This window comes from Acanthisitta chloris, unplaced genomic scaffold (genome assembly GCF_000695815.1).
Source record: "Acanthisitta chloris isolate BGI_N310 unplaced genomic scaffold, ASM69581v1 scaffold4120, whole genome shotgun sequence".
Lineage (NCBI taxonomy): Eukaryota > Metazoa > Chordata > Aves > Passeriformes > Acanthisittidae > Acanthisitta > Acanthisitta chloris.
Window position 1 is genome coordinate 37,529 of NW_008650918.1, and position 18,795 is coordinate 56,323.

Below are 18,795 nucleotides of genomic sequence, written 5' to 3' on the forward strand. Positions count from 1 at the left end.
TGTGGAATCACACTGAACAAGAAAGCCTTGATGCTCTGATTACTGAAAAAATTGATGGGAATTGGGAAAACCTACGTAAGCCCAATTAAAGAAAGGAAAAAATAATGGAGAAAAACAGAGCAAGAGCGAGAAAGAGAGAAAGAGAGAATTCCTTCCCCTCTGCTTTGATTTTAGAGGGAAAAAATTCCCCCAAGAATTTAGCTCATGTAAGTTTAGAGGAAATGAGAGCAGCTAAAAATGCACATGATACACCTTGAAATTTATTTCCAAGACCAAGAACCAAAGATTGAAGCATTTTAGAACACTGAAGCAAAGCAATCTGAACCTGAAAAAAAAAATAATGGTTCCAACTATCTTAAAATAGCTGTTTTTTTCAGAGCTTCTAGCAATAATTTTGATTAAATAAGAATCATACCAATTTACATTAATTTTCTATATCTTCTTTTAAAAGTCCCTCACTCTTTTCATGAAAAAAGTGCATCCAAACCCAGCAGAGATTCACTGGTGCCATCAGGTTCTCCTTTAGCAGCTACTCAAGGTATTCAAAATAGCTCACACTCCTTGGCTATGAGAAGGGCCCTGCAAACCCTCGTTTGGGAGAAGTAGCCAAATTATAAAAATCTGAAATAATAATTTATTGTCAAATCCAGAATTCAAATAAAAGCAGAATTTTTTTCCTTGCAAAGACAATTGAAGAAAGTAAAAGAATAAAAGCATGCACTCCAAACTCAGAGGTGAAGACAAATATACTTATCTATACAGGCACTGGCAGACGCAATTGAATGGTTACTCGCTGTAACACACACCCACCCTACGATACATTTTGTCAGTCACTAATCACTGAGGTACCAATATTTAAGAATGGAAAAATTCAATATTGAAAAATAAAACCTAAAATTGAAGCCTTTTTGTTTGTTTGTTTAATTTCCCAGAAAACTATGGCAATTTTTGTATGAAATGTTAGTTACACTTTGAGAATTTTTACAATCTACATTGGCTTTTTTTTTTTTTTCCTCTCAATTTATTTTCTGGAACCCAAAAGTAGAGTCCCCATACAGGTTTCTTTTGAGAAAACGTTCATTGTGTGTATGTCATACAGTCAGTAGACTTGCAAATGAATGAACATATCTTGGCTATCAACTGGCACATCTCGCTGGGACCAAAAGAACTCTGGAGGCTGAGACAATCGGCTTTAATTCGGGACAAACGCGCCATGCCAAAGTGCAACGGATGTGTGCGACACTCAATGAGACACTGACAGGTTTAAGAGCTGCATGGGAATTACTAAGTCCACCTGCAAAGCAATTTTTGGACAAATTGCATTGCATGCAAAGGACAACTCTGCGCTGTTGGGACGTCGGTTGCTCGATGGGATGAGTTCTCCTAACGCAGCCAGAGCTTCAGCCGCAGTGCATCGACTCCGTTTAAATAGTATCTGAACAGCCTCTTGTCTCGCACAAACCCAAGGTTTTCATAAAGTTTCAAAGCAGACTTATTCGTGATTTCTGTTTCCAATACAACCTTGAAAGGGGAAAAAAAAATGAAAGAGAAACCATCTCATATTAGTAAGCAAATCCATGACAGCCGAACCAATTTCAAAAGGTGTTATTTCAAGGTGCATTTATTAGCAAGGAGTGGAATTAATTTCTTCTTATATCTTCACTTAATTAAGCAGTATTTCCACATTAAGCATCCATTCCCACATTAAAAAAATAGCTGTTAATCAACAACTGTAATTGCAAACAACATGTCAATATTTTAGCTCTTGGCTGTATAGAGTATTTCAACTCACCACCTAATAACTAGGGGAAAAACCAAATCAACAAATCCCAAACAACAACTGTCTCCCAACATCCCTCCCAAAACCCCCACCCAAAACCCAAGCTACCAAACAGGTTAGGGTCCAAATCATACTTTGAATGAGCAACTTCACTTCTGCATGTCACAAGAACTTGGCACATGAGGATTTGCTTAATTATTTAATATATTTGACCTCTAATTTGTCAGATTCAGACCTAAATAAAAGCTTCAGGTTGATACCAGCTCTGACCCAATGTTTGCAACAAATATTTGCACACAATAAAATTATCATGGTTGGGTTGGAAGGGACCTTAAAGATCATTCAGTTTCAACCCCCCTGCCATGGGTAAGGATATCTTCCATTAGACTAGGCTGCTCAGGACATCCAACCTGGGTACCAACAAGTATCCCAAACTCAGACAGGCTGAGAGAGTTGGGGCTGCTCAGCCTGGAGAAAAGAAGGTTGTGTGGAGACCTCATAGCAATCTTCAGGGACCTGAAGTGGCTCCAGGGAAGCTGGAGAGGGACTCTTCGTTGGGAACTGCAGTGATAGCACAAGGAGTAATGGGCAAAAATAGAAAGAGGGGAAATAGAGATTAGATATTAGGAAGAAGTTTTTTAATGTGAAGGTAATAAGACACTGGCACAGGTTGCTCAGGGAGGCTGTGGATATCCCAACCCTGGCAGTGTTCATTCCAGGTTGGATGAAGCCTTGAGCAACCTGCTCTGGTGGAAGATGTCCCTGCCTGTCTAAGGTCCATTCCAACCCCTTAACATACTATGGAACTACGAAATCAGAGTGCACACCAGGAAAAAAGAACAGGTTTTCCATCTTTTCCCCCATGTTGGTAAGATCCCAGCTGCAGGAAGACCTGTCAGAAACAGCTCAGACCAAACCCAAGTCCCAGAGTAATCCAAATAAAGCAAAGACTCAAAATTGTGCCAGAAGTCTCAAGTACAGGCAAAAAACTACACTGGCATTACCAAGAAGTTAATTATCAAACTTAAGTATGTCCCTGTGAATTGTTTCTGCCTCTTTTTCTCCACATACTCTGCACAGAGCTCGCCCTAACTGGTGATCCCTGCACCCACTCCAAGTAACACAAGCTAGTTCTGCCTCTCTACTACTGTCCAACACAATTTCTAAAGGATTCTGCTGTTAAGGACAGCTCATGCTTGCACAAGAACAGAGGCTGAACTAATAAGCTGACTCGACTCCATACACCCCCATAATGATGTATAGTCACATATTAAACAGGAGCTGACAGACACTGGAGAAAGACCACAGAATGGAAATACAGCCCAAGGAATTTCTGCAGCAAACCAGTGACCACTGGTGTGAAGTGATCTGTGATCACTAATGGCTATTTCTAAACCACCATTCGATACCTACTCCTGTGTAGTTAGAACTATACACATAAAACTCCCCGAGGCCCCACCTCAAAATCCAGGACTCCCTTCTATTCCAGTAACAAGCAGGAGAATTGGCTAACATCCCCCCCATCTCCCCTAAAACCAGGACCAAAATACTGGCCTGGACTTGGAGACCAGTTTAAGCTGTTCTACTTTAAGGCCTCTGTGGCCCCACTGCCTTCAGGCACACATTTCCATTCCCCCTCACTTCTCCCACCAGCTCACTAGGCTGGTTGTTGAGCTACTTCCTAAGCCACCTGGCACAAAACCTTCCCTTTTTCTCTCCATGGGGTTTGTTTTCTGAGGAGTGGCTAAACCAGTGTGAAGGGGAGGCAGCCAGTGGTTAGACTGGTCACCTTCAATAAGACTTAAAAATCCATTTGATATATAATATTTGACTCAAGTTTCAAGCCACTCTAACCACATTCCAATGGGTAATTCCACCTCAGTGTAAGGATGCTGAAAGAACAGTAAACCTGGGGCTAACAACCCAATGAACAATGTAAGACTTGGAAGTAGTTCGTTTTACAAAAGGGAACTAAGAGTCACACATTAAAATATTAATCATCAGAGTTCTTGAATTACAGCAGAGCAGAGTTGTACCTGCACTTAAGACAACCTAATTCAATTCTTAGTCTTATGGCAACAATTAGATTGAATTTCCTAGCTGGCACCTCACAGAACACTACTATCAAGTCTTGTGACGTGGAGTACTCAAAATCCTTAATCCATTAACATGGATAACTATTCACTTACAACAAATTATGGAAGCACAATCATTTTCCTGGAGAGTACTATTTTCTACACACTGTACAACTCTTTAAATCAAATTACAACAAAGCATTAATACCAAAGAGGAAATCTGACCCAGGTAAATCCACTGTGCAGACATTATTTGAACTCTTAGCTATAAATGCCATTCCCTCTCTTAAAGGTTTAGTAACCTGCCAGAGTGACATAACAAGTCTCTATTCAACTGCAAGCTCCACCACCCTGCAATGCTACAACACTTCCAGCACTGCAGGTGAGTGCACTGAAGGGAGTGGTTAAATGTTGAAATACAGGTTTGTTGGAATCCCACTACCTGAGTGAATGCTCATCCTGCAAGCAAATGCAAGAGATTTGCTCTGGTATTTCTAAGGAAGTTTCAGCACAATGAGAATTAATTCTCTGATCTCAACATACTGTGGCTGAAGACAAGTTTCTATGAGCTAAAAAGGAAACACAGGCATATTTTATCCAAACTTTATTAGCTTTGTTTGGTGAAGAATTCATCTCTTCCTGGGGGAGATTTTCAATCAGGTTCCAAACCTTCAATCATTACATTTCTTTCTGGTCTTGGAGAGTCTTTTTTGTTGTACACATCTGCTTGTTAAATCTTCTGATAACACAATCACATCCTCCCTTGGAGAGCAGCAAAGACCTGGTTGGATTTAACAGCATTTTCCACTCAAATTGCAACTTTCTGAAGGCTGTCAAGTTTCTCTTACATCTTAAATTTCACAAACCTAACATTTGAGCTTAACTCTCTAATTTTAATGTGTTTAGAAGCAAGAAAAATTCTATATTGAGAGTGGAGCACAATGTTTCTTGTTACTGCATTTTCATACCTTGAATTTATTCCTAAACTGAAGATAAGTGGAGAGGTCAAATTTTCTTGCTTCTTCAGTTCAAACCCTCAACGAGCTCAAGTTTAAAAATCAAGTCACAGAATGGATACAACCAAACCAAACCAGCAAAGAAAGAAAGTGCTCTCAGCACTCACAGAAGAGCCGCTGTTTCTACTTTTAAACATCATATCACCAGACTCAAGTTATTTGGGCTTGTCCAGTGTCCTTAAACAATTTCACTGCCTTAACTTTCAGAAAATGACAGTACCCAAAATATAACTCTTCTAGCCTTAGATGATTTGCAGATTATGGAAAAACTAAAATATCAATAATCTGATTATTTCATATAGGATTCTATAAAAACACAGATTTAATTTTCCTTAGTGTGGTACTGAATGAACACGACACACCTGCTGTGTGGTCCAAATCACCTTAGAGTTTCAATGGGAATTCTCATGAGGATTTGCAATTCCTTTTCACATTCTACACTCTGCTTTTAAAAAAAAAAGGCCTTTTCAAGTCCCACTTACTAGAATCTTATTTTGATTAGTTACCAGTTGCTTGGCACATTATTTCAGTAATATGAAGTGAAGGAATTGTATGCAGATTACTTAGCCCTTTGTTACAGATGGAAAACCTACATATGAATGAACAACTCCTTTCTAATTGTAATTAAGGGATGTCACAATTCCACAGGAAGGTCTTAGGCAGTACAATTTTGGAAAATTGCTTGTCAGTAAAACCAAGCAAATGTACAAAAAGCAGCCAGACACCCACCTTGCTGCAGTTAGCACATACCTTATTAGACTGTAAGAAAAATCTCTTCAAAACTTTGCAGTTGAGAGCAAAACCATTCACCTTCACCTGATTTATTTCCATAATTCACCCTTCCTATGCAACCAGCCCATAGAGCCATCCTAAATCACTGTGACCTACTGGAAGCTCAGGCTGTTATAGTTCACTACCCCAAACAGTAGAATTCATTAACATCAAATGTCCAAGAAAGTCACAAAGGTAAAAAGAAATCATAAATCAAAGATCCCTAAGTTTTGGAGTGTTCTATGCAGCCACTGCGGCTCGAAGCACTGTCAAGTACTTCCTTCAGGCTTGAAGGTTATTTCTAGTTCAACCACCCACCCCCAACATCAGATCACTTCCCTCGTTTCTATTCTAATGTAGGCCAGGGCCAGCTCCACTGGCAGCTCCTCCCTCCACAGAGATTCCATTGCAGGCAGTTCACTCCTTCACTTACTCACCCCACAGCTCTCCCAGAGCAAACACCCCTGTGGAAGGAACTGCTCCTCAGCTCTGAGGGATGGCAGGCAGTATATAACTCCTAGGCAGTGGCTGACCACAGAAGCTCACACTGAAATTCACTTGCTCCATAGGCCTGGCTCAGTTTATTCCCACTAAAATAGCTAACTGGGGAAAAAAAATGCCCTTAATCACCGAAATATTATAGCACTGTTTGAAATGGCAGCACATCAGTAGTGATTTGTAAAGATTTTCATCTATGGTGCTGTATAAATCCTTTGTTTTTCAGGGCTCAGTGCTGATACCTCAAAAGTCCAAACTATGCTACTTTGAGCAGGAACACACTGAACGAAGAATTTATCAGATTATATGCCACAAGTTATTAAAATTAAGTATATTTATTGCATCTATTCCATAATTAGATTGAAGGGATGGGTTTCCAAGCAGCCTTTGGAAATTTTTATTGACACCCACAGCTGCATATTCATGATTTTAATCCTATCCCAAGCAAGTTTCAGAAAATAGCTTTCCTTTTCTTGAATTGCAGTTCATCTTATCTCAAATAGCAGCATCTTTGTATTTTCATCATGCTCCTGATTTTATTAAAAGATGTAGAAAAATACCTTCAGAGCAACAGGGATGATTAAACTATTTACACATCTCACACAGACAAATGACTGTGATGCATTACTTCAGGTTTGATCAGCTCTAAGCATCAATTAGGAAGAAACTGATCTCCCAACAATTACTGTGAAAAATGGCGAGGGCAAGTGCCTTGGCTCTGTCACAGAGCTTTTAGTGGGTGACTGGTTGGGTTTTTCAGATTTCGGTCATGGCTGAAAACTCAGTGGTACAAGTAACCAACACAATTATTTTGCACGGTGTGTGTGTGGAAGAAGCCTACACTGGGTGGCAATTAAAACAGAAAGACAGGAGAGGTCACTATGCTTATACCTGTTAATCCAAATTTAGAAATGAAGCTACATGAGAAGCAGCACACACATTCAGAAATCATATAGCAATTACAGCAACTCAGAGCAATAATTTTGATAATAATAAGCAGATATAGTCAGTTTACTCCTGACTCTCTAACACCAATAGGCAAATCACTTCCCTTCTCTGCACCTCAGTTCTCCAACTGCCATGTGAACAGTGTGATAGTAGTCCTCAATTATTTTGCCATTTTAAAAATCTTGAATATAATGATTTGAATACAATGAATACAATTGATTTGCAATGGCAAATCAACTCAAGACCATACTGGAAAGCAATGGAAACCCCCCCCCCCAAAACACTAAAAACCTCCAAACAAAAAACCCCAATTTTCATTAGTTCAACATAGCAGGTAGAGAACCAGATTAGAGCAAAGCACATTACATGCCATGACAGAAACAACAAGCCAAAATAAAAAACTTTAAGGAATTACAGAAGTATCAGATTGCACTGTGCTGCCTGAGCACAACATAAATTAGAGAGGGAGGGGGAAAAGCCACACCAGTAAGCAAAGGCATGAAGGAATCTAAGGGGCAGAATAAAGATCTCAATGAATGAAGCCAGAACATGTGCAAGGATGCTGCAAGAGGCGTAACACATTCCATTATTCCACACAAGTGGAAAAATAAACAAGAGGATGTGCCAGAAGTTCTGTGATACAAATTGCAGCTTTGCATAAGAAACTTCCCCACACTGCAGGAGGACAATTGAGGGAGCACATTGGAAACAAGATAACAGAGAGATCAAAGGGCCATTAACTGTGACACACTGAAACGACAGAGTGCTCACATACCAGGAACAGGCCAACAACTGCATTGTGCCAAGGAGATGGAAGTTAAAGGGACAGATAACCTGACAGTGAGGATGGATGCAGTGGGAGTTCCTCACGAGTTAAACGCGGCACAGAGCAACCGATAGTTGCTTTATATATATGTAAAAAGAAAGGAGTAGGGACTGTAATCTGGTAAAAGACTAATAACATTTGGGCCAGGGAAAATTTGTCAGTGATTCAGGCACTTTCCTTCCAAGTTTTTGTTGACATGCTAAATCATTACAGCTCTGTGTGTGCTACGTAATGAGCTGTGCACTGTCAGAACAGCCTGATGAGTCGCTGGGACAAAACCACATTCTGCAGCACTAGAGCACACACTGTTCTGATAGCTAAGTGTCTTCTGAAGGTATGGCATGGTACACACAGCATGGACCTCACACTGCTCAGAGCACCTTAAAGAGAGCCCTTGGAGGAAAATGTGCCTGTGAGGGAAAGCTGAGGCAGCTGCACACAGTAAAACAAAACCTGAAATGCTGAATTTAAGCACTGATGATAAATGTAGAAAATCCATCTATTTGTGCCATACTATTTTTGAGGTTATTTTTCCTTTTATTGTGAAAGATAGAGCTTCTTACCAACCCATTTCCCACCTAAAAAAGTCTTGTAGAAGAAAAACCTGTGAAATGAATCCACACATAGGAGAATGCAAACCATTTACATTATGAAAGTTTTTGATTATAAAATCTTACCTCATCACAATCTCCTTCAACCATAGCATAAATAGCTTTCTTAACCAAGTTTGTACCTGAAATACAGATTTCAGTGTCAGAGTTGCAATGCAAAAGATGCTGGTTTATATATGACTAATGTGTGCTACCTACATGACATGACAGGGAGGAGAGAAAGGCACAAACAAGGACTTGCACTCAAGCTGAAGTCTCGAGTCTGAACATTAAAATAATCTGTGAAGTTAGCCAGAGACTCAGCTTAAGTGCAAGATTCTTCCACCACAAGGATATTAGAAACAGGCTGCTATGCTTAACACAGTGTTATATATAGCCTTCCAAGATATGATTCATTCCTTTTTGTTGCATTTAAAGTCAAAATCTGCTGGCATGTACTTGAAGGACATTCATCTTCCAAGGGAATTTCCCCTTACTAAAACAAATACTTCTATTAGTAACAGAACTTATGAAACCACTTTTCTCGTGGCTTACTCCCATTTCGATTTGCTGGTAGCTAATAATATGGTTGAAGCCCATCCCTTCCCCTCAGTCAAGCATTAATTTCATTTTTCTGATTTATTTTCCATCTATTTCACAACAGTTCTACAAATGTAATATCCCTACCTGTCTGCAGAATTGGGGTGAAATTGAAAGTTGATTTCAAAGTTATTAGTGGGGGAAAAAAACTCCTGTTCAATGAAATTGCATAAATCTCACTTCCATATGAAGGTTAAGGAAAAGGAGAAAAACCCCAAGGAATCTAGAGAATGTTTGAAAGTATTCTCAAAACATTCATCAGTTAGGATTTTCACTGCATGTATGATGAAACTGAACTACAATTAAAACAGGTCTTCAGGTTAGCAGCACAGTCTGAGAAACAGCAAGGTGGCAAATGTAAAAAAAAAAAAAGTCAACTAATGCTAAAGTAAGCAAAGCTTTAAAGACAAATTCTATTTATATAATTCTGAAATAGTGCACTGACTAAAGCAAGGGGAAAATCTTGCAGAGATCTTCATAACAACAGCATTAGCTCTTATTTGCTTAGGAATCCAAGCACCTGTAATTAAATTATGGCTCCTTCATGACTCAGCTAAAAGGAAAGGAGAGACAGGGATTTCTCAGTATCCAAGCAAAGCTTTAAAGACAAATTCTATTTATATAATTCTGAAATAGTGCACTGACTAAAGCAAGGGGAAAATCTTGCAGAGATCTTCATAACAACAGCATTAGCTCTTATTTGCTTAGGAATCCAAGCACCTGTAATTAAATTATGGCTCCTTCATGACTCAGCTAAAAGGAAAGGAGAGACAGGGATTTCTCAGTATCCTCTTCCCTCTGCTCCACTGGAAACACCAACAATGGCTTTTGAATTGCACTGGAGAAAGAAAATCTGCATATGCTTGAATAGCCATGGTAATATGTATCCTGCAAGGTTTTCTGGAGGTATTTTTGGAGAGCAAACACAGTGGTACATTCTGCCATGTATCACTGTTTTTCAGTTGCAGGTTGCTGTCTTTAATCACAAAAGTATGAGCTGTTCAGTGTGAATGAGTGGTGCAGCACTAAGCTTCAGAGCAGACATCTACATCTGAAGTTAAACATACGTTACAAAATGTAATTTTGCAAGAACCAGCACCAAAAAAATTTAAGTTCCATAAGAACAGATCTTTAATTAAGCCAACTAGGATAACTGGTGTTAGAATGAAAATCCCTTCATCAGGGCAAAACTGATTAACTAGGGAGAGCAAACTCCCTGCCAAGAGTGATTTCTTTACCAAGTAACTTCCCAACGAAACACATCTCCAGTTCAATCAGTCCAGCAGCAATACACAACTGTTTTTCTTCACTTATTATTACAATAATGAGCTACACACATTCTCCCCAACGGGCAATAGATGCATAATTTATAGGGGGAAGCCAGGGAATAAGTTCACTGAAAAAAAAATAAGAGACTGAAAACACGGAAACACAGTGATGAGGACACAGATAAGACACAAAGCAATTTCCACTGTGTTACTTGCCAGTGGTAATAGGCAGAGGTAAGGGGCTGCTGAATGCCTTTCTTTTCTGCTTTACTGTAGCCCAGATGTGAACCTCATAGGGCATTCCAGGTTATTTTAACAAAACCAGAAGCCACTGGGGAGCTGTGGATGAATGAGGGAAGGATGACAGAAAACCACCACAGCTACGAGCTCAGTTCAGCTTAAAACTTTATGACAGCTGCAGTTATCCCAGCTAGGTTTAAGGAAGAAAGAACAAAAAAAAAAAAGGCTATTCTTACCAATTCCTTTTCTTCTGTATTTGGAATCCACTGCTAACATGGCTATATAACCTCTGCGGAACATCTTTTTGTGCATATCCAGCTTGCAGACGATGGCACCTACACACTCCTCACCTACCATGGCCTTAAAGACAAACATACACGTAGGCATTCTCAGTTTGGGATCTACAGTGCTGCCAAAAAGTAGCAAACCAGTTCATTTTGCATTGAACCAGCCACAAAAAGAAATTTGTTTGCATCAAGGTATAAAAAGATAATTAAATAGATTTAAAAAGCACCTCAGAAAGTATTAACATGAGTAAGAGTCTTCTTTATTACATTCCAATGAGGTTCCAAGTCAATTAACAACCAATGAATTGTCCTGGAGAGAACCACATTGCTATTTCACAAAGTCAACAGGCAAGAACACGTGTGATTGAAAAGCAGAAGTAATATAAAATAAGAGACCAGGTTAAGGCATAAATTATCCTTTCACGTAGGATTCTGCAGAGGAAAAAAGTCCATTCGTGTTTTATAGTGACCTGAATTTCCCTGTGCAAGGGCTGTGGTAGATAACATGCTTAATTTTTGTCTGGTTTTAACGTCAAGGCCACGAAGGATCGGAGAAAAAGAGTTGCTGCATTTAAGCTTTAGAAACTATGGGTTTCAGTCATATGACACCCAGAGAACAAACAAAAAAAAAAAAGCACAGTTAATTTCACACATTTTAACTATTCAGAGATTTCATTTGTTAAGAGCTGTGCACTGGCAGTTAATCCCAATGGCATTGTCACAGAGGGCTGGTCAAGGAGATGGGAGTTTTTCTAAAATATTAAAGAAAAAAAAATCCCCCAAAGAAAAGAACTCAACTCCTCCCCACTTATCAAACCACTTGCACAGCCACTGTGTACACCAAAATTTTACCATGAAATAGATTAGAGAAAGGAAAACGAAGTCATCTGTTAACTGAAGGATTAGGCAGCATAAGGGATTAATGACATTATAACCTGCAGCAGTAAAACTGAGTAATGCTGCAGAGTAGGACAGCATCCAAGGGGAGAATGAATTACTGTGCACTCGGGAAAGATTGGCAGAGACAAAAAGAAACTCATAATTGCATGTATGGGTGTAGAAGTGGATGCACAGACTCTGACAGACCTGTGTCTGCAGGGGGGAAGTAGCTTCGGGCTCAAGTGCAGCAGCTAAACCAGGACTACAGCACATGATTGGCACAAGCATCTGCTGGCACAAGTGCTCCTGGATAATCCAAATTTACAACTCGAAGACATGTCCAATGAAAAGGACTTGCTAGAGACTGCAGGTCCAGTGCAGCCCACCTGTGACCCAGACCTCACTTCTCCAAAGTCTGTGATGTAAACTCTCCGGTCTCCAACCACCTGAACCTTTGCACACAGCTCGTAGGCCAAGACTCCACAGAGAGAAGATTCCTTCATGCAGGTCCCACTGCAGGCACAGCCACAGTCTCTTCACCCCCATCATCTCCCCCTGGATGGTGGGTTATTAACCAAGTTAGCTGTCAAGCAGGAGCTGTACCCAATGTGAAATGAAGCAGCCCAAAATGTATGAGCTGCAGTTCCAAAGCTCTGTGACACAGAGTGATCCTAACTCTACTTCTAATACAGTTTAAGCTCTAATATAGTTCAAGCAAATATAACTATTGCTAAGTTTTTATTTGGCAGGAAGGCACATTTTTAGCAGTATCCAAGAACAACCCTGAACAATCTAACAAGCAGTTTATAAAACAACAAACACTGTAGCATGATCTAACTGGACTGAAATACACAGACTCTAAGCAGCCTTTAATTTGTTCCAAAACACAGTTTATTCCACAGAAAAGAGAAGTTGTACCAATACTAAAGCTGTGTCTACAAAGTTTCAGCTCAAGGCACGTTTTGTATCTGGGCTCAGACCTGAGAAGACTGGGGAGTTAAATAAAGAGTATCATCAGACAGACTGCTCACAACATTGCTATAATTATGCAGAGCACCTAGATGTAATCTTATACCTCCCTAAAAAAAAAAAGCACACCACAAACTAGCATGTTATAGTTCTGCTTTGCCCTGGAGTGAACACGTGCAAACTGTTGATCCTAACAGTTATGTGGAGAATTTTTAGGAGAGATATATATAATTTTTTACACTCTTCCAGAGCAGTGATAATCTAGACACTGCACATCTGTGTTCCTTCTTGGTTAGGGCACTTGTCTGAAAAGTTCTATTCATGAATCATATATTTAAAATGCTAAATGAACAGCAAAGAATTTTGTGCCAGTGATCAAAGAAGGAAATACCCACAGGTTTTACCACTGCTGCCAGAGAGTTGAATAAAGTATGACTTTGTTGCCAGTTCCCCAAACACTTAAATCTATTTCTCTGTCTTTAGGCAGGTAAGTCTGGCAGTTAATCTATGGCTGTGCCACTTACACAGGGAGTGCTGCATTTCCACCTCAATTTGAGGGTTTTTTGTTGCCTTTCCTCTCCTTTCTTTTTCTCTCCAACCTCATCTAAAGCTGGAAATGAACCCAAAATGTGATGTGAAAGTCTATAATTTAATTTCCTGGAGAAGGTTAAGCGGTGCAAATAAAAAGCCCCAGCCTGAAAAAAGGAAAGAGAAAAAGTAGGTCCCACACAACACCATTTCTGACAAGATAATCATGGGCCAAATTTTCTTTTCAGGTGTATGAGAGCACTTCTAAACACCACAAGTCTTTAGAACTACATGTTCCTACAACCAGAATTCAGCCCAAGTCACTATTATATATTATAAACCCCACAGAGTACTTGAAGATTTACTTCAATCCCAAGTTATTAGTAGGAGGATTAACACACATGAATCCAAATCCAATATTTGCATCAACTTTGTTCTTTTGAATAAGTTGAACTGTTTAAAACAAAATAATTTTAACATACTGGAAGAGTTAGTACAAGAATGTCTGTAAATCAGCAAGAACACTACTTTTCACAACATTAATCAATTTGTTTTAATTTCATTAGCAAAGATGGCATTACGTCTGTCAGCCACAGTCTGAGTATGCATTTAATACCCAGATCCTGTGACATTTGTTCCCAGTTAAAGAAGATTAAAACAACCAACTAGCCCCAAAAGGGGAATATTTTGTGATTCAAATGCAGCAGAACCTGCACTACTGCACTGCATTTTCCTTTCACACCTGCACCAAAATCCATCCCAAAGTATCACAGACACAGCTCTGTATGAATTGGCTTACATTTAGGGCTCATGTTACTGAATACCATTAGAGGATACATTTAGGCTAATGGTTTTAACCTGACGTCTGGCAGTTCACCCAGAGCTCTGTGCAAAATACCAGGCAAATCACTCTATTGCTCTGTTTCCACTCCACAAAACTGGACATGAGGAATTTCCCCCTATGCAAGGGAACTACTGGAATAACTACACTGCTGCTGTTACTCCCTCAGGTGCTGCAGTGACTGAAGTTTTCACAAAGCCACTGACAGTGAGAGTATGTACCCAAACCCATGATCACTCCCAAAAGCAAACTGGAATACAGACAGTTTGCAAATTGTTAATGGATTCTAGAAAGCTTCTTCCCACGTGTGCCATGAGGCTAGGCAGACCTCTCAGACAGTCTCCTAACTATTCTGGTTCTTCCTTTATGCCCCAGGTTTTCCACAACTGAAAAACAGGGATGAAGTACACTGAGACTCCTGAATAAAATCCAATTTAAGAAAAAAATGCAAAGCATTAGTATAAAACAAGATCTCAACTGCAGTCATTTAGGATTTACAACACATCTAAAACCACTTACATGGAATTAATAGGTTATTTTTAAACTTGTGAAAGTTTAAATTATAAATGCTGCAATAGCTAGTGGCAAAGTTAAGAACCCAATAAAAGAACAGATTTTCCAGATTTTTTCTTAAAAGGCAGCTGAGTGGTGCAGTGAATTACAGGAGAGGTTACAACACTCAGCCAGAACTCTGCTTTTATTACATCCTGCCTTATCCAAACTTTGGCACAGAGCAAGGTTTCCTAAGCTCACCTCTCCCACGCTGAAGGATTTGGAAAACTATTTTCTGAAATATTTGATCTATCAGTTTGAAATGGAAGTTTTAGAACTTAAACACTGCTAAGACTAGAAGCTGCAAAAATAAACACTTCCAAAGGAAGCTGCAAATTTGGAAATGCATTCAGAATTCACATCAGGACAAAGCTGTAGTGATGCTTAAAAATACTTCACATGGAACAGAAGACACCTCTATCCTCTGTCACTTTTTGGCAGAGGAGTGGTTGTCATAGGCCATTTGAAGAGAAACTGGGCTGACAGAGCTTTTGAAATAAGTAACAAACAGGCATTTACCACACAGTGCAAACCTGCTCTTCCAAAGCCAGGTGAAATCCAAGTTAAAGCAGGCAGCTGGAGTTTATGGAGGAGAAGGTTAATACCTTGCAACAGCTCAGTCAGATCCTGCTGCAGTGTAACACCTCAGAACTGAGCAGCAAGTATTCCTGACTTGCTGCCCCTAAGGTCAGGAAAACAGTTACATGGATGAATTTGATATTAAACTTAACAGGGGTTAAGATTCCTTGTATCTCCAGGTTCTTTTAAAGTGGAATATTAACTTCTTGGAGTGTACAGTTAGCAAATAGTTTGATACACCAAAACATACCAGTGACCAGTTAGGGTTGGTCCTATGCCTCCCCTGCAGCTGAGCATCCTCAGCTCTTCTTCTGCACCTGTGACATCCTACAGGAATATATTTGGAGCTCTAAACCCTAAAACATATACATACACAGACTCTTCTAAATATATGTTGGTGGGAGGGCTACCTTGGCTTCCCAAATCAGGGAACCACAAGGGCTGGCACAAGCTAGGAAAAGGGAGTTGAACCAGACAGGAAAAGCAGCATCTTGTGTTGCACCAGCATTAGAGCAACAGTGCAAACTGGGTAGGCCAAGCCAAAACTCAGAAAGTTTCAAACCCATGGAAGATAATCATCAGGAATAGTTAATAATTCCTCCAGAAATAGCTCTGCATTGTCAGGACAGGAAAATGATGGTGTTTTAGATGGTTCGGTGAATAAAACATCAGCAAGGGACAAACGCTGATTATTTACAGAAAAGACACATCACATCTTCAATTTCAATGGTGCTAGAGCTTTCCCCTTGCAGGGAGGGAAGGGAAAGGTGTCCATGGCAGTACTTTCACCTCACTGGTAGGCAAAGGAAAGGTGCCCATGACAGTACTTTCCCCTCACAGGTGCCCATGGCAGTGCAACGAGGACAGGTGAGTATGTACTGGAAGATTTAAAAAATGACAGTGAAATTCAGTGATGGAACTGACAGAACCCTTACAGACACTTTTTCAAAACCAATCAAACTGCAGGCTAACCTCTTCTCCCAAAACAATCAAAACCCAACCAAAACCTGAGACCAGAAGGGCACAAGGCATTAAAGACAAATGATTCTGTGAGATCAGGCACTAAGCTTCTGTCCACCATCCTGATGCTCTTCTTGCTAATTGGAATATGCAGTCCCTGAGTGAAGATAAATATTTTAAAGTGACTTATTAGACAGAAGTAGTTCAGGAATCCATTAACAGAAGGAACAAATTAAATTTTATAGAATAGAATTCTCCAAGACAACCTCTAAAAAACAAACCTTAAATATATTAAAACCAGTCACAGAAAAACCTCCAAACCCATAAAATTGGACTGCAAGACTTTCCAATTATTAAGCAGATAACAATTTGTGGGCTTTAGACATTTACAGTCATTTATTCTTAATCTACAGTTTTATGTACTTTACATTCTTCCACCTTTCAAAAAAATGGTAAATACACTGAGTTCAAGGAAAGTTTTGTTGATTCTTCAAGGCTATGAAAAAATGAAGCTGTCACCACAAAATAAGCTTGAGACACTTTCTCCTTCCTTGAGTGATATCTTATTCTTTCAATGCACTTATTAGAAATCATCTGTTTTAGAGCTCTGTCAAACAAGTTGTCATTGCTCTTTTCAAAACAAAAATCTCAGGTTATTCCCGACCAAAAACTATAATGATTTAAAGCCTAAACAAGTGCATTGTGATGTAAAAGTATCCAACACTGCCTTGGCATTCCCAGTGATACACCTGATGCTGGCAGTATGGATTTGTGTAGTTCACAAGCATTTGTTTTCAGTATGAGGTAAATCAGTCACACGCAGAGCTCAGTGCTGGAAGAACACCACTGTGCTCTGATCAGCATCCTTGTAATGGCAAACATGACTTTGCACTGAACAATGCTTTCCTGTATTGTCATATTCTGTTTTCTTCCAGAGGGTAATGCTTTACTCAACTTCCTATAATCCTACTGTATTCCCCCTGCAGGTTTTGAAGAGGCACAGTTCTGAAAGTCCTCCTATAAATAATCATAGAAATCCTGCTATAAATTATACCAGATCCTAAACCAAGAACATTCAGGAAGTTCAAGGCCAGATGGACTCCATTAGCCTCACCTCCTGTACTCATATCCCACTAAAATTTCACAGGGATACTCCTGAACTGAAGGGTGTCTAGGCTCTGGCTAAATCACACCTTTCAGAGAGAGGCATCCAGCCTTGATTAAAACATCAGGAGAGAAGAATTCATCATTTACCTTAGCAAAGAAGTGTTCCTGTGAGTAAATCAAACACAGCTAAGCTCCTGCTATGCACGTACACTCCTCAGGCCAACTAACACTCGGTTTCATAGACCTGTGGATGGATTATCATCCTAAAAACATGCAGCTGAGACACAACAAGTGCTAGACACTTAGGAAGAGAGGGGGGCAGCTAAACCAGTCTTTCAATAGTGCTGTAGGAAGGATATAAAACTCACTACATGGATGGTACAGGGAGACAACCTAAGCAGCACAAGAATCTCTGCAGGCCATGTGCACTATCACACCTGTAAGAAGCAACACAGTTGGACTTGTCTGTGTCAAAGTAATCTCACAGATCAAAAAGTCTAGTAAACCTTTCGCAGCAGCTCTCCACCTATCACTTAACATTCACGTGCCAGCCCTGATTCAGTCAGTTTGAAAACCATTGTGCAAGAATTACTAAGCAGTTATAAGGCATTAGTGGACTAAGTACTTTCTGTTTTAAATCCAAACCCAGGAACTGGGACAGAATAATAAAATGAACTACCAAAGGTCATAAAAGTCAATGTCAAAAGCAAGATTAGAAGCCTTGAATTCCTGGATCCTAGCCCTGTGCTCAAACCTTTTCCCCACCACCTAAACAATGTAGGAACTCTGGGCATATGCTTTACTTGTACATGCACAGGTCACAGGGGGACAGGTACTTCCAGAAAGGTTTGGCCTCATCCATAAAAAGCCTATTGGAAGTATTTCCACAAATGTCAACCCTTCCATCCCCTCCTCCCCAGCCCCAAACCACTCCCAATCCCTGCCCTCCCCTCCCCGTCCAGCACTTACCAAAAAGCAAAGTTGTGGCCAGTTGTGGATAAAATACCTATATGTGTAAATGGAGTAGGGTTCAGACAGATCTTTGGTGATCAGTCTCATGATATCGGGCATCTGCAGCTCTGACTCATACTGGACATATCGTATCGTTAGGTCCTCCTCGGGCTGACAGTCCGTTCCCGAGCCTTCCAAACTGCAAGCAGCTGCTAAGGACCCGGAGAGGAGCTGCAGGGACTCCTCCTCCTCCTCCCCTCCTTCATCCCCCTCCTCCTGCTCTTCCTCCTCCAAGCCAGTCTCTCCTGCCAGCCCATTGCGGGCCGCAGTCTTAGCAGCAGCAAGCAGGCTGGCTCCTGTCCCCTTTTGCTGCTGCTGCTGCTGGGGGAGAAGGAGGAGGAGAGGGTGCAGTCCTTCCCTGGGGAGGGAGGTGGTTGGTGTGGGGGGCCGAGCAGGGCGCTGCGCTTGGGGGCGACGACTGCTGCTGTCCGGAGCCCATTGTTTTGCTGGCTCGCTTGTTCTCCAGCCCT

General features: G+C 40.4%; 1 protein-coding gene across 1 annotated transcript; it reads right to left on the reverse strand.

Moving 5' to 3' along the window:
- Window positions 1–1,024: 1,024 nt before the first annotated feature.
- Window positions 1,025–18,791, reverse strand: NAA30 (N(alpha)-acetyltransferase 30, NatC catalytic subunit; the record flags this gene model as incomplete). Its single annotated transcript, XM_009070752.1, is given in 5 exon segments — window positions 1,025–1,521; window positions 8,592–8,647; window positions 10,849–10,972; window positions 18,284–18,608; window positions 18,610–18,791. Coding segments are annotated over 5 exon segments (825 nt in total), but the record flags the coding sequence as incomplete, so codon positions are not given.
- Between the last annotated feature and the right edge of the window lie 4 nt (window positions 18,792–18,795).